Source organism: Physeter macrocephalus, chromosome 14 (genome assembly GCF_002837175.3).
Source record: "Physeter macrocephalus isolate SW-GA chromosome 14, ASM283717v5, whole genome shotgun sequence".
NCBI lineage: Eukaryota > Metazoa > Chordata > Mammalia > Artiodactyla > Physeteridae > Physeter > Physeter macrocephalus.
Genome location: NC_041227.1, coordinates 77,659,155 through 77,673,654, shown reverse-complemented (window position 1 = coordinate 77,673,654; position 14,500 = coordinate 77,659,155). Strand labels below are relative to the sequence as shown.

Sequence of the window (14,500 nt, the reverse complement as noted above, 5' to 3'; positions counted from 1 at the left end):
CCCTACCCTCGGTTGAACCCACCCCCAAGACTCCCGCCTGGAACAACTGGCTGTAACTCGATGCGTCCTCTCCCGGGGCCTCCCGCTGGCCTGGCCATTTCCTACTGGCCTGCGCGCCAGAAGTGAACCCTCCTCTTTCCCTTCTTAGATTCTACCCCGGGGCGGTTTCTCTTCCTTCTGGCGCCCTCGCCCGTCCTTTGGGGGAACCTGTGGGTGTCTGGCTCCCCCAGCCGGGAAGTTGGACCCCAGCCTCTGGAGACAGCTGGATGGGAGCCCAGTCATTGCCCCGCTCCCCACCACTTCCTTCTGACGGCCACCCTCCTGACCCGGCTCTGCCATGGAGGTTGCAGCCCCGTGGCAGTTTCGTACCCGAGTGTGCTGATTGAAGTGGGCGGTATTTCTTCCATCCTACAGATGGGCAGGTTTAGGCCCAGAGAGGAGAAGCCATGTGCCCAAGATCACACAGCAAGTAAGCAGCATGAAGAACTGGGTTTGACTCCAGGATGAGCTCTTATCTGGACCCCTTGATGCCTCCCAGCCTCTGGGGCACAGGCCTTCCCCTTTCCAGTCTCACACAGTGCGAGGTGGGGCAGGACTCCCCACCTATTCAGCAAACACTGAGCCCCTACCAAGTGAGACATGCTGAGGCCTGAGTGGTGAGCACATGGGCATCTCCTGGATCCTTCCCTGCTGGGCCCAATGTTCTCGTTGGAACATGAGCAACATCCCAGAGGTGTCAAGCAAAGGTCTGGGGGTCCAGGAAGTACATGAGGGTCCCAGATTAGATGGGGGAGGTCCCTTTCTGAGGAGGACACTTGACCTGACCTGAGGATGAACAGAAGGTAGCATGTATCAGGTGTGTGGAACAGTGCTGCAGGTACAGGGCACAGCTTGTGCAAAGGCCCCGAGGCAGGAAGGAGCAGAAAGCCCAGTGTGGCTGAAGAGAAGCTTGTGAGGTTGGTAGATGGGACTGGAACAGCCAGCAGGGCCACAGGACCTAGGTTGGGTGCTCATCAATGCAGGCATGCTCCATGCTTGCTGGGCTGCATCTAGCACCTGCCCTGGGGAAGGTGTGGCAGGAACGGGTGGCCCTGGCCCTAGCCCTTGGTGCCAGAAAGGAGCAGAGAGATCCTGGGGGTGTTTTCGGCAGGCTCTGATGAGCCTGGGCGGGTGCCCTCTCCTTTCTAGTAAAGCTCGCTGGTGGTGTCATGGTGTGATTCAAGCTGATGGGGCAGGAGGAGCCAGGAGAGCTGCTGGCTCATCTGTGCGTTTAAAGGGAAGGGAGCTTTGGGAGCAAAGATTGGAGCTACACTGGCCTCAGATTTTGGGGTCCTCATCTCTTTCTGATGTTGGCTGACCTCGGGTCTTCTTTGTGGGGTGGAGGATGACCCGAGGACCTGGAGCCGGCATGGGCTTGGGGGGGTGTGTCTGCAGAGGCCATTTTGGACAGGCCTGCGTGGCAAGGAGGCTTCAGCTGTGCTTCCGACACATGTTGGGAAACGCCAGCCAGGAAGGAGGAGCATCCTGGGTTTAGCTGGCTGGGGGAAGTGAATCATCATCCCTCTAGGCCTGCACAGGCCGGGCCTGGTGGGGGTGGGGTGCTCCCTGCTGAAGCTGCAGCCTGCTCTCTGGCCTCAGTTTCCCCATTTGTAAAGGGTTCGCCCAGGGCTGCCCTGGGCACATTCTTTTCGGCCAGGCTGTATTTCTGGGAGGAGGCCATCACAGCCTACATTAGAGGCAGGCTCGGCCACAGGGAGTGGGGGTCCCAAGAGCTGATGTGACAAGGTAGATGGCCCATGTCTATCCCAGGTCCTGGGAAGTGCTGTAGCTGTGACCACACAGGTGAGGACATGGCTTGGGTAGGGATGGAGGATGGCAGGGCCACTGAGTGAGCAGTATTCATGCTACTTTGGAGCCTCACCTGCCCTGGGCTCCAGCCAGACCCTGGGCAGAGCCTCACCACACTTCCCACCTGGTCTCACAGCCTCTTTGCATCTGGCCAGCTGTGCCCTGGGGACTCCATGCTCAGGAAGTGCCCAATCCCAGCCACTCAAAGGTGAGGCTGGCTGGCTGAGAAAGGGCTGGTCAAGCTGGGCTTTACAGGATGTGTAAGAGTTCTCCTGATGAGGCAGGGCATTTCAGGCCCAGGGAACAGCTTGTGTAAGGACTGAGTAGAGATTTACAGTGGTCAGGTAGTGGCAAGAGCTGACTGGGAAGAGGGGAGGTGAGGAGAGGCCAGACATGCTTCTGGGCCCCCTCCCTTAAACTGAACGGGGGTGGTGGAGAGTGCCTGATTTGAACAAGCCAGGGGAATACGCGGACTGCTAAGGCTGAGGAGAATGGGAACCGTGGGGTGTGTTGGCAGGGAGGGGGTGCCCCCTCCGAGCCACTGTACAGGACGACTCAGAGGCTGGAGATGGGCAAAGCCACGATGGGGAGGGGGACATGCCGGGGCCCGGTGTCTCAGTTGTGCTCTCTGGAGCGGGTCGGGGGGACGTGCCCATGGGCTGTGTTGAGCCCCCGCATCTCCTGCCTCCTCAGGGCTCCTCTGGGCCTGTGACTCAGGTTTTCTGTGCTGCTGTTGATGAAAAGAAAAATCCCGAAGAAAACCCTGTTCCCATAGTAACCCAGTTCTAATTAGAGACTCCAAGGCCCCACTCCAAGTGGGGCCTTTCCCATCTGGGCAGGGTCTTGGAGCCAGGAGGGACCCCACTGGAATGGGGAGGGGATACTCTTCGCACCCCTTCCTATTGCGGGCGGAAGACCTGGTGTCTACTTGGCACTGGGCTGCTAAATCCTTTCCATCTCAGACCGGGCCCTTTTGACAGGCAGAGAGGGAAACTGAGGCTGCGTGGGGGGAGGCACTCAAGGGCGCCTGGCCCCGGCTTTGCGTACCTTGCGGGCTGGCCTAGGCCTGTTTATCAAACCAGTTCCAGGACTGGACACACCCAGGCGGACGGGGTCTGAGTGGCTGAGCAGGTGGTGGTGGTCGTGTGGCCCTGGGGAGGTACCCGCCGCTGCAGAGCCTCCCTTTGTTCCTCGAAATAACTCTGTGGAATTGCTGGGAGGAGCGCAGGGCTGGCTAAGCTCTCAGGGACCAGTCTTATTGGAAAGGAGCCCCTGCACTTGCTGTGTTTGTCCTCGGGCAGGCTGGCGAGCGCCTTGTTCACTGGCAAGCCTCTGTTATGTCAGGTAGGCTGGTCAGTGCTAGAGAGCTGACTGCCATTCGGGGCCCTTCCCTAACCCCTCTGCCCCTCTTTCTGGGGAGCCCTCTCTGTCTTTTCTGCTGCTGCGGTGTGCCCGGTGGGGCTCCTCCTCGTCTGTTCTTTCCTTCCCATCAGCCGGCCTGCCACGTGTTGGCCAGATGGTGCCATGTGGCTGGGCAGGCTGGGGGTGGCAGCTCTGCAGCAGTGGGGTGGGCCAGGTCGGCTGGGTGAGGTCTGAGCAAGGATGGACCCCAGCCCCACATTGTGCTCCTGGGTGTGGCCTTAGGATGGTCGTCCTCTGGGTGGCTCGGGCGCCCAGAAGGCCCAGCCCCATGCTTCCCTGGGGCGTGATGGTGGATCGAGCTCACCTCTACCCCCGGGTCCTCAGTAGTCAGCAGATCCCTGACACTGTGGCTGAGGGGACCCAGGGGGCCTGGAGGGTCAAGCCCAAGTGTTGTGAGGGTCTGCTTCAGAGTGACCCATGGAGGCCACATCCACCAGTCCACAGAGGGGAGGGAGGGTTGGGGGAGAGGGCATGGCAGGAGGCCTGAGTTTGCCCATCTCTCCTCCCGAGAGCCCTGGACCCCTAGCTTTCTCTCTTGGCCCTTGCCCAAGGTCACCACCTCTCTGCCTCATTCTCCTTTGTGATGCGGTGGCGCTGACATGGGACACGAGACCTGGTTAGCATGGGGCTGACACCTTTCAGGCCCTCTGGGTGGTGGCTGGAGAACTAAGAATGGTCCTGGGGAAGGGCCTGGGGGTGCTCAGACCCCAGGCTCTGCCACCCGCCAGCCTCTGCCACCCGCCAGCCTCATCTCATCTAAAAGGACACCTGCCGCCTGCCACTGATCCCGGCTTCATAAAGGCCTCAAGGCCCAACCCACCGTTCTGCTGAGGCTCTTAGGATCCATGGCGCTTGGGGATGTGAACTTGTTGGGACCAAAGATCCCACTTCGGGTTTTATCTGGAGGAGTCCATACGGATGTGCAAAACGACCTGGCTGCAGCTTGTGGGAGCAAGACCCCGGAAGCCACCCCCTTCACAGACGATTTAGGGGCATGGAAACGTGTAAAGGTGTCAGGCAGATCATTTGCAAATCGAGGTCTGTAGCATGCCTGCACTTGAAGGTCAAGAAAATGCATATGTGAGCACACGGGGAAAAGGCTAGGAGTGTGTGGTGGGCATGGGGGTGTGTGTGAATTCGCTTTTATGAGTTTTCTAAATTCCCTGTAGGGAACGTGTGCTATGACTCTCTTGACTTTTACACGTATACAGAAGCAGGAAGGATATCATGAACGACCATATACCGATTCCCCCAGCTGCAATATTCTGCCACACTAGCTCCCTGTCCCTTTAGTCATTGCTTCTGGTTGTACTTAATGCAAATCCCTGACATCAGGGCATTTCATCTCAAAACGTTTGTATCTCTAAAAAACAAGGCCATTTTCTTACATAATGACAACATGATTAACAATAATTGATCCATGCTCTCTAATCCTGGACCATGTTGAGAGTCTCCCAGTTGGTTCTACAATATCTTTTTGCATTTGGTTTGTTGGAAGGTATTTCTTCCGTAATCAGAAAGGAGATGTGTAAATGGACCTAGCTGGCCTTGGCCCTTGACTTGTCCTGCCTGGGATCCTGGGTTCCGCCCTCTGACGTGAAGGCCGAGGGGTCTGAGCCGCGCTGTGGGGTCTCAGCTGTGTTGGTGTGTGCGGGCAGGGCTGAGGGTCAGCCAGCACTGGGGGGGCGTGGGGGTCCCTGTACTAGCTGGAGGCTCTCCCCGCAGGTATGGACCTGTCGGCCAATCAGGACGAAGAGACCGACCAAGAGACTTTCCAGCTGGAAATCGACCGCGACACCAAAAAGTGCGCCTTCCGCACCCACTCGGGCAAGTACTGGACGCTGACGGCCACCGGGGGTGTGCAGTCCACTGCCTCCACCAAGTGAGTGCCCCGCTGCCCGCCTGTCACTGCCCGCGCTCACCCAGGCTGGCCTTCCTGTGGGGCGGCCTCGCCTGACCCTGTCCCGCCACCCCCAGGGATGCCAGCTGCTACTTTGACATTGAGTGGCGTGATCGGAGGATCATACTGCGCGCGTCCAATGGCAAGTTTGTGACAGCCAAGAAGAACGGCCAGCTGGCTGCCTCGGTGGAGACAGCAGGTAGCCACCTGGGGGCATACCTCAAGCCCTTGTTCCCTGGAGGGTCTAACTGTATGCCATGGTCACTTACGAACCCCACCCGAAGCCTGCCCTGTGCTGGGCATCCTCCCAAACTGGCACCACCCTGCCTCACCCTAGGGCTGGCATGCTGTGTGACCCCAGAGTCCCGCTCTCCCTCTCTGAGCCACACCCTGGTGTCGCACCCCCAACCCCATGAGGCTCACTTCTTTTCCACCTCCTGGGACAGGGGACTCGGAGCTCTTCCTCATGAAGCTGATCAACCGCCCCATCATCGTGTTCCGTGGGGAGCACGGCTTCATCGGCTGCCGCAAGGTCACGGGCACCCTGGACGCCAACCGCTCCAACTACGACGTCTTCCAGCTGGAGTTCAGAGACGGCGCCTACAACATCAAAGGCAGGTTCTCCTGTGGGCAGTGCCGGGTGGGGCCCCCTGGGCTCAGGGGGCCCGTGTTGGACACAGAGAGCAAACCCCTGCCCCACTTGAGCCTGGCTTTGGGGCTCGGCTTGGCCACCCTGTGATGTGGCTTGGGCCAGGCCCCATCTGGCCACCAGAGGCTCTAGGCTGGGGGGTAGCCCCTTCCCCTCTTGTCTGTACAGGAGGGAGATGTCCGGCCCACCCCCGATAGAGCTAGAGAGGGAGACGGGATTCTGGAAAGGCTGGGTGGGGGAGGGGTCACACACGAGGTATGGGACCAAAATTCTGGCGGGAGGCGGGGGAAGGGACTCCAGTCCAGCATGGTCCGGAGGCTTGGGTGGACGTAACAGACGCCACCCCCATTCTGGAAGCCGTGACTGGAGGGTGGGGGCAGAGCCCAGGCGGGGCCTGACGGGGCCTCCCCTTGGCCTGCTGCAGACTCCACAGGCAAGTACTGGATGGTGGGCAACGATGCCTCCGTCACCAGCAGCAGCGACAGCCCTGTGGACTTCTTCTTCGAGTTCTGTGACTACAACAAGGTGGCCATCAAGGTGGGCGGGCACTACCTGAAGGGGGACCACGCGGGGGTCCTGAAGGCCTGCGCTGACGCCATCGACCCCACCACGCTGTGGGAGTACTAGGGCCCCGCCGCCGGCATCGCCCTCCCCACCCTGCCCAACCCGCCCCGCTAACTCTTTTCTCCAGGTGGGCTCTGCTATGGGTGGCGAGCCCCTTGCCTTTCAAACTGGAAACCCAGAGCAAACGGTGCCCTCACCTGTTGTCCCACGTGGCCTCCCCTGGGCAGGTCAGAGGCTGTGACCCGGTCCTTGGAGGGGTTTCACATCGCTCTGCCCTCTCTTCTCTGCCCTGGGCGAGGCTGGAACTTCTTTCTTCTGACCTCAGACAACTCTGAGCCTTATTTCCCCGAAGAGGCCGAGGAGGAGTGGGGGACTGGGAGGCCTTCCCGAGCTCCTGGGAGCAGCGGGGTGTGTAACTGGAATCTCCTGTCCCCTCCTGAACCTCCCCCTCCCCCATTTCCCGGGAGCCAAGCTCTTGCCCCAGGCCTGTTGGTGGCCCCCCTGGGGCGCCATCCCTGTGTTGTCAGGAGGACAGCTGGTGGACAGGACGGGGCTGGCTCCAGGGCCCTGTGAGTGGAGCAGGCCTGGTTTGGTGGCCGCCCGGGCCTGGCCACTGCACACACATCCTGCTGTGGTCCGGGGGTCCTGCTCCTGTCTCTTTTCTTTCACTCTGGCCTGACTGGAAGCAGAAAATGACCAAATCAGTAACTTTTTTTTCTCAGTGAAACGTTATTGCTGGAGGAGCCCCAGGCAAGCCTGGTTGTAGCCATGAGTGGTCTTCAGGGGGTCTTGGTGAGGGGTGGTCTTGAGACGGCATCTCTGGGCCTCAGTGTTCTCTGCCCACTAGTGGTGGGGTAGGTGGGTGCCTCCCCGAATCCAGAACCTGCCTCCGCCTTCCCCGGGGGCTCTCACCGGCCCCCTCCCTCCCATGCGCCTGGGCCCCAGGCCTGTGTCCCCAGCTGGTGGTGCTGGGCCCTTCGCCGCCTCAGCCAGGGCCCCTGGTATGATCGGTGCCCCTCTTCTGACTGGACTCCCGGGTCTCGGCGGGATGGAGCTGGGCGTTGCCCTCAGCCGGGAGCCCCGTGGAAGCCCCCTGGTCCCCAGCTCCTAGCCCCGCCCCTGCCAGTTCTCCTCCCCTCTGGTTAGTGTCCATCATGCATCTCACTCTGGGTGTCTTGGTCTTTTATTTTTTGTAAGTGTCATTTGTATAACTCTAAATGCCCATGATAGTAGCTTCAGACTGGAAAGAGCAAAATAAAGTTAACGCAAGTCTGCACCCCTGAGGCTGTGTGTGTGTGTGTGTGTGTGTGTGTGTGTGTGTGTGTTGGGGATGAAGGCAGGTAGGAGGGGTGGGCCTCGGACCCCTCCTGCTGCAGGTTTCTGAGCTTGAGGTCACGCTCACACAAACCAGCAGAGCGAATTTCCTCCTGCCTTGGCAGGTGTGCCTTGACTAGAGCTTGGAGGTACGGGGCCTGGGTGCCCCCTTTCCATACTGCAAGGGGCCTTGTGTGCGTCCATCCATACCCCAAAACAGCAGGCTTGGGCCCCTTGGGACCTGGATGTGCTGTCTGGGCGCCCTTGGAGGACAGGCCCGGGTAGAGGTGGGCACAGGCCCTGGGAGAAGTCAGCTGGATGAGCTAAGCTTGGAGTCCAGGGTGGATGCCTTCATGAGAACAGGACCCCTAGGCCCAGCTTGGGGAGGAAGGGAGGCACTTCTCTATTTGGCAGATAAGAAGCTGAGGAAGTTTCCAACCTCGAGGGGAGACCTGGGTCCTGAGCCCACCCTGCGGTCGTGGCTCCTGGCAGACCTCCAGGTGGTCAGCCCTGCAGGGACTCCAGAGAGGCAGGCGCTGTGTTGGGCCCTTCTGTGCAGTATCATGTTACCCAGAGCATACCTGTTCCCATCTTACAGAGGAGACTGAGGTTCAGAGTAGCGAGGCACAGCTTTGAAGGTGGAACGGGGTGCTCCATGGGTGTCCAATAAGTAGGCGGTGATTGAAGATGGACTTGGGCGTGTGGCCGACTTGAGGAGGCAGCGGGACCAGAGGAGCCTGAGCTGTCAGCAGAAGCGCTGATTGGCTGCTGATGACGAAACCGGGATGCCTGCGCTGTGATTGGTGGTCCCTGGGGGCGGGAGTCTCGAGATTGACAAGCACAGATGGCGGCTACAAAGGGACGTTGGGCTCTCAGCGGGGTCCTGGCGGCCAACCCTCCATCACTGTTAAAGCCAGGCTGGAAGCCAGAAAAGTCTCAGTGACGTGGAAGGGAACAGATGAGTCCCCCGGAGCCAAGCTCCTCCAGACTGTAGGGATGGGGATGCACTGGAAGGGGCTCGGGGGGGGGGTCCCCAGTTGGGCAGCTGAGGGAGGTTGAGCGAGGTGGTTCCCTGCGGTGCCTGGAGTGGGGGCCTGCCCAGGAACAGGAATGACCTGTCCTGGAATGATGCCAGGCACCCCTCCCCGCATGCTCCCAGCCAGGCCCAGGCACTGATTCTGAATTCCACGCGTTCTGCAAAAATGGGCGCAGAGCAAGTGGCTGCGCGTTACAGGGGCTTATTCCCCGCCCCCACCGCCACCACCCCGCGAATGAGGCGCAAAGGCTGGTGGGGGAGGTGATCACACCTAGGGAGGAGGGGGGCCTAACCCAATACTAGGGACAGGAAGGGCAACCAGGGCAAGGGAACCGCACAAGCAAAGGTCAGGTGGGAGGAACCTTGGGGTGGGGCCTGGTTGGGTCCCGGATGAAGAGTGGATTTGAGTGAGGCCATTGTCTCTAGGCCCACGTGGAGGCGACAGGCGTTACCGGAAGGCGGCAGACACTCCCGTGGGCGCAAATGGAGCACCGTGGGGACCGCGAGATTCACTCCCGCGCACGCACCAGGACTCCCCATGTCCTGGTCGAAAGGTGCCCCCCGTCAGAATTGGCTGTGGGGCCCCCAGGGCTCAGATTTCCAGAGCAAAGGATGCAGTTCTTCCTCAGCGATTCCCAGTTCACAAGGGTCATTGTGTGATCCTGCACACACGTACACGGGCTTGTGTACATGCATAGATGAGTGCACACAGGAACACGTGCAGGCTTGTACAGGAGGAGCCCAGGGCGCACACAACACACATGCACATAGGGACATACGTGGACGCAGGCACAGGCACACGGACCAGCCCACAGGAACAAAGAGCTTATGGTTTGCTCACCAGCCTGCACTGACTCAGCCCACAGGCTTCCAACCACTGTGCCTGGGAACTCCGTTCCCCTCAGTCTTCCCAGACCCTGACTGGCAGCTCCTCTCACCTCCAGCTGGGTCAGGGGCCAGGGGGCCCCGCAGTTCTGAGGCTGGGTTCCCCCCAAGCCTGCCATGGAGGGCCAGCAAGAGTCCAGCCTCCCATTGCTCAGATGGGGACACCAAGGCCTAGAGAAATGCCCAGTGAGTCTGGGCAGCTGCAGCCAGTGCTCCAAGTTACTCGCTGGGGTTAATTGTGAGCCTAAAAGATCATGTCAGAAGGAAAAACATTCAATTAAACTTGTAAGGAAGAAAAAGGGAAGGAGAGGCAACCCTTCTTCCCTTCCGTGGGTCTTTCCCTGCTAGGGGCAGGACTGCAGGAGGCCGGGCAGCTGGGGGCAGCTGTGGTCCCCAGGATGTAGCCTGGCTAGAGTAAACTGGGATCTCCACAGGTTGGTCCTTTAGGTCCGTCTTGGGGTGGGACCCCAAGCCCTGCTGGGGGCTCCAGCCCCAGGAGGACACAGTTGGTCCCCCCTTGTGGGGGGAAGCCTCTGAACTTCCCAGGTGCATCTCCACAGGACAGTTCAAGCCCCCTGCCCTCCCCAGCTCAGGATCCTCCCCTGTTCATTTCTGGGGAGACCTCAGTGGAGGATATCCCAGACCTGGCTGGGCCGTGCTTCCTCCAGGGCCTCTGCCAGAATTGGGAAGGATGAGAGGTGACCTCCAGTGACCTTGGGGCTCATATCTCACACTGAAGTGTAAGGTAGGTGAGGCTACAAAGGGACCCCCGCCACTCTGGACTTCCTGGGGACCCTCTGGCCTCAGTTTCCCTCATTTGAGCGACAGACAGCTGGTCCCCTGGGCCACAAGACTGTCTTATGGGGGAGGGGCTCTGAGACCTCTGGGGCAGCGAAAGGAGAAGGGAACAGACGGGGCCTCCCCAGGCAGAAGGAGGCCTGGAGAAGGGGCTCAGGCCTGGGAAGGGTGGGGTGGAGCTGAGCATTTGGCCTGAAGCCCCAGCCCTTTAGTGGGGCCCCTGAGCTTAACGAGGAGGAGGCTGATTCTCTGTGAGGAGATGGGGGGAAGAGAAATTGCTCTCCTCTCCCCAACCCCTCCCCCCAATCCAGGCCTGACCCCCAGAAGGGGAAGGGAAACACACCTTCCAGGAACGTGGAACTGGGCAAGCTGCTCTGAAAGGTTTACTATTACTATCATTATTGTTACTTTAAGAATTAAGAGAGGGACTTCCCTGGTGGCACAGTGGTCAAGAACCTGCCTGCCAATGCAGGGGACACGGGTTCGAGCCCTGGTCCGGGAAGATCCCACATGCCGCAGAGCAACTAAGCCAGTGTGCCACAACTACTGAGCCCGGGCTGTAGAGCCCGTGAGCCACAACTACTGAAGCCCTCACGCCTAGAGCCTGTGCTCTGCAACAAGAGAAGCCACCATAATGGGAAGCCCGCGCACCGCAAAGAAGAGTAGTCCATGCTCACCGCAACTAGAGAAAGCCCGCACACAGCAAAGAAGACCCAATGCAGCCAAAAAAAAATAAATAAAATAAATAAATTTATTAAAAAAAAAAAGAATTAAGAGAATAGGGACTTCCCTGGTGGTCCAGCAGTTAAGACTCCTTATTCCCAATGCAGGGGCCAGGTTGGATCCCTGGTCAGGGAACTAGATCCTTCATGCCACAACTAAAGATCCCGTGTGTGGCAACTAGGACCCGGCACAGCCAAATAAATAAATAAATATTTTAAAAAAAGAATTAAGAGAATAAATACCTAGAGTATAAAGTCAAAGGGTGCCCCAGCCCCAGTCCTCCCCGCAGAGGTAACACTGAAGTTACTTATACTCTTCCAGAAAATCTTATTTTTTATTTAAGGAATATAGCCCTTACTATGTGCCAGGTACAAAGCCCTTTATTACCTCATTTAGTCCTTATGATGGGCTGAATTGTGTCCCCACCAAATTCATATGATGAAGTCCTAACTCCCAGTACCTCAGAATGTGATTGTTTGCAGAGATCGGGTGTTTAAAGAGGTGATTAAAATTAAATGAGGGGGCTTCCCTGGTGGCGCAGTGGTTGCGCGTCTGCCTGCCGATGCAGGGGAACCGGGTTCGCGCCCCGGTCTGGGAGGATCCCACGTGCCGCGGAGCGGCTGGGCCCGTGAGCCATGGCCGCTGAGCCTGCGCGTCCGGAGCCTGTGCTCCGCACCATGGCCGCTGAGCCTGCGCTTCCGGAGCCTGTGCTCCGCGACGGGAGAGGCCACAACAGAGGGAGGCCCGCATACCACAAAAAAAACCAAAAAAAAACAAAAAAAAACAAAAAAATTAAACGAGGTCATTGGGGTGGGCCCTACTCCAATATGACTGGTATCCTTATAAGAGGAGGGGATTAGGGACTTCCCTGGTGGCGCAGGGGTTAAGAATCCACCTGCCAATGCAGGGGACACGGGTTCGAGCCTTGGCCTGGGAAGATCCTACATGCTGCGGAGCATCTAAGCCTGTGCGCCGCAACTACTGAGCCTGCGCTCTAGAGCCCGTGTGCCGCAACTACTGAGCCTGTGCCCGTGCTCCACAACAAGAGAAGCTACCACAATGAGAAGACTGCGCACCGCAAGGAAGAGTAGCCCCCGCTCGCCGCAACAAAAGTCTGCGTGCATCAATGAAGACCCCACAGACAGGCACAGAGGGAGGACCATGTGAGGACAGAGGGAGAAAACAGCTGTCTGCAAGCCAAGGAGAGAGGCCCAGGAGACATCAACTCTGCTGATACCTTGATCTCAGACTTCTGGCTTCCAGAACTGTGAGCTAATATACGTTTTTGTTTTTTGGGTTTTTTTTATTTTATTTTTAATTTTTTTGGGGGCTGCGTCGGGTCTTGGTTGCTGCACGCGGGCCTTCTCTAGTTGCAGGGAGCGGGGACTACTCTTCGCTGCAGTGCGTGGGCTTCTCATGGCGGTGGCCTCTCTTGTTGTGGAGCACGGGCTCTAGGCACGTAGGCTCAGCAGTTGTGGCACACAGGCTCAGTAGTTGTGACCCGCGGGCTCTAGAGCGCAGCCTCAGTAGTTGTGGCGCACGGGCTTAGTTGCTCCGTGGCATGTGGGATCTTCCCGGATGAGGGCTTGAACCCGTGTCGCCTGCATCAGCAGGCAGACTCTCAACCACTGCACCACTAGGGAAGCCCTAATATATGTTTTTGTTTAAGCCGCCCAGCCTGTGGTACTTTGTAACGGTGGCCCCAGGAAATTAATACAGACCTTATAACAGCCCCGCATGGTAGGTACTGTTGTTATTCCACTTACTGGTGCAGAAATTGAGGCACAGAGAGGTTAAGTAACTTGCTCAAGGTCACACACCCAGTTCGTGGTGCAACTGGAATTTTTATATAAAAACCTAACAGGTAGGACTTCCCTGGTGGCGCAGTGCTTGAGAATCCGCCCGCCAATGCAGGAGACACGGGTTCGAGCCCTGGTCCGGGAAGATCCCACATGCCGCGGAGCAACTAAGCCCGCGCACCACAACTACTGAACCACCCTCTAGAGGCTGCAAGCCACAAGTACTGAGCCCGCATACCACAACTACTGAACCCCACGCGCCTAGAGCCCGTGCTCCGCAAGGAAGAGTAGCCCCAGCTTGCCGCAACTAGAGAAAGCCCGCACTCAGCAACGAAGACCCAACGCAGCCAAAAATAAATAAATAAATAAATTTATTAAAAAACAAAAAACAAAAAACCTAACAGGTGGAAATACAAATCAAAGTCAAAATGAGATACCACTTCACACCTGTCAGAATGGCTATTCTCCAAATGACAACAAATAACAAGTGTTGGAGAGGAATTTTAGAGAAAAGGGAAGCCTCGTGCACTGTTGGTGAGGATGTAAATTGGTGCAGCCACTATGGAAAACAGTATGGAGGGTCCTCAAAAAACTAAAAATAGAACTACCATATGATCCAGCAATCCCACTCCTGGGTATCTACCCCAAAAAACACTAATTCGAGGGGCTTCCCTGATGGCGCAGTGGTTGAGAATCTGCCTGCCAGTGCAGGGGTCACGGGTTCAAGCCCTGGTCCGGGAAGATTCCCACATGCCGCGGAACAACTGGGCCCGTGAACCACAGCTACTGAGCCCACGTGCCACAACTACTGAAGCCCGCACGCCTAGAGCCTGTGCTCCGCACCAAGAAAGGCCACTGCAATGAGAGGCCAGCACATCACACCGAAGAGTAGCCCCCGCTTGCCACAACTAGAGAAAGCCCGCGTGCAGCGACAAAGACCCAACGCAACCAAAAATAAATAAATAAATTTATTTAAAAAAAACCCACTAATTTGAAAAGATACATGTACCTCAGTGTTCATAGCAGCATTATTTATAATAGTCAAGATATAAAGACAGTGCTCGCTTCGGCAGCACATACACTAAAATTGGAATGATACGGAGATTAGCGTGGCCTCTGTGCAAGGAAGACACGCAAATTCGTGAAGCGTTCCTTATTTTTTAAATCTTGAGAGCTCAGAAGATTAATACAACAAAATTTATTTTTTGTTTCATGTAAAAAAAAGAGATAAAGACAACCTAAGTGCCCATTAATAGATGAATGGATAAAAATGGATAAAGAAGATGTGACACACACACACACACACACACACACACACACACACACACAATGGAATACTGCTCACCCATAAAAAAGAATGAAATTTTGCCATTTGCGACAATGTGGCTGGGCCTAGAGGTATTATGCTAAGTGAAATAAGTCAAAGATGAATACCATATGATTTCACTTATATGTGGAATCTAAAAAACAAATGAGCAAACATAACAAAACAAACAGACTCAGACACAGGGAACAAACAGGTGGCTGCCACAAGGGAGGGATTGGGGGGATGAGTGAAGTAG

The 14,500-nt window shown here is 57.2% G+C and overlaps 1 protein-coding gene and 1 non-coding gene across 2 annotated transcripts; both read left to right on the top strand.

The window, feature by feature from the left end:
• Positions 1 to 399: 399 nt before the first annotated feature.
• Positions 400 to 7,659, top strand: FSCN1 (fascin actin-bundling protein 1). Its single transcript, XM_028499549.2, has 5 exons — positions 400 to 469; positions 4,996 to 5,152; positions 5,248 to 5,369; positions 5,617 to 5,784; positions 6,244 to 7,659. Exons 1-5 carry the CDS (start codon positions 415 to 417, stop codon positions 6,444 to 6,446), a joined length of 705 nt encoding a protein of 234 aa, XP_028355350.2. The 5' UTR covers positions 400 to 414; the 3' UTR covers positions 6,447 to 7,659.
• Positions 7,660 to 13,995: 6,336 nt separating this feature from the next.
• On the top strand, positions 13,996 to 14,099 carry LOC112065531 (U6 spliceosomal RNA). The gene has a single exon (XR_002892081.1). It is a non-coding gene; the product is annotated as a U6 spliceosomal RNA (small nuclear RNA).
• Positions 14,100 to 14,500: the final 401 nt, after the last annotated feature.

Bases quoted from the DNA above. Each gene is read 5' to 3' on its own strand.
- FSCN1 (XM_028499549.2), top strand. From the start codon at position 415: ATGGGCAGGTTTAGGCCCAGAGAGGAGAAGCCATGTGCCCAAGATCAC. The intron at 5,153-5,247 runs GTGAGTGCCCCG...CGCCACCCCCAG, and splicing joins CAGTCCACTGCCTCCACCAA to GGATGCCAGCTGCTACTTTG. The intron at 5,785-6,243 runs GCAGGTTCTCCT...GGCCTGCTGCAG, and splicing joins CGGCGCCTACAACATCAAAG to ACTCCACAGGCAAGTACTGG.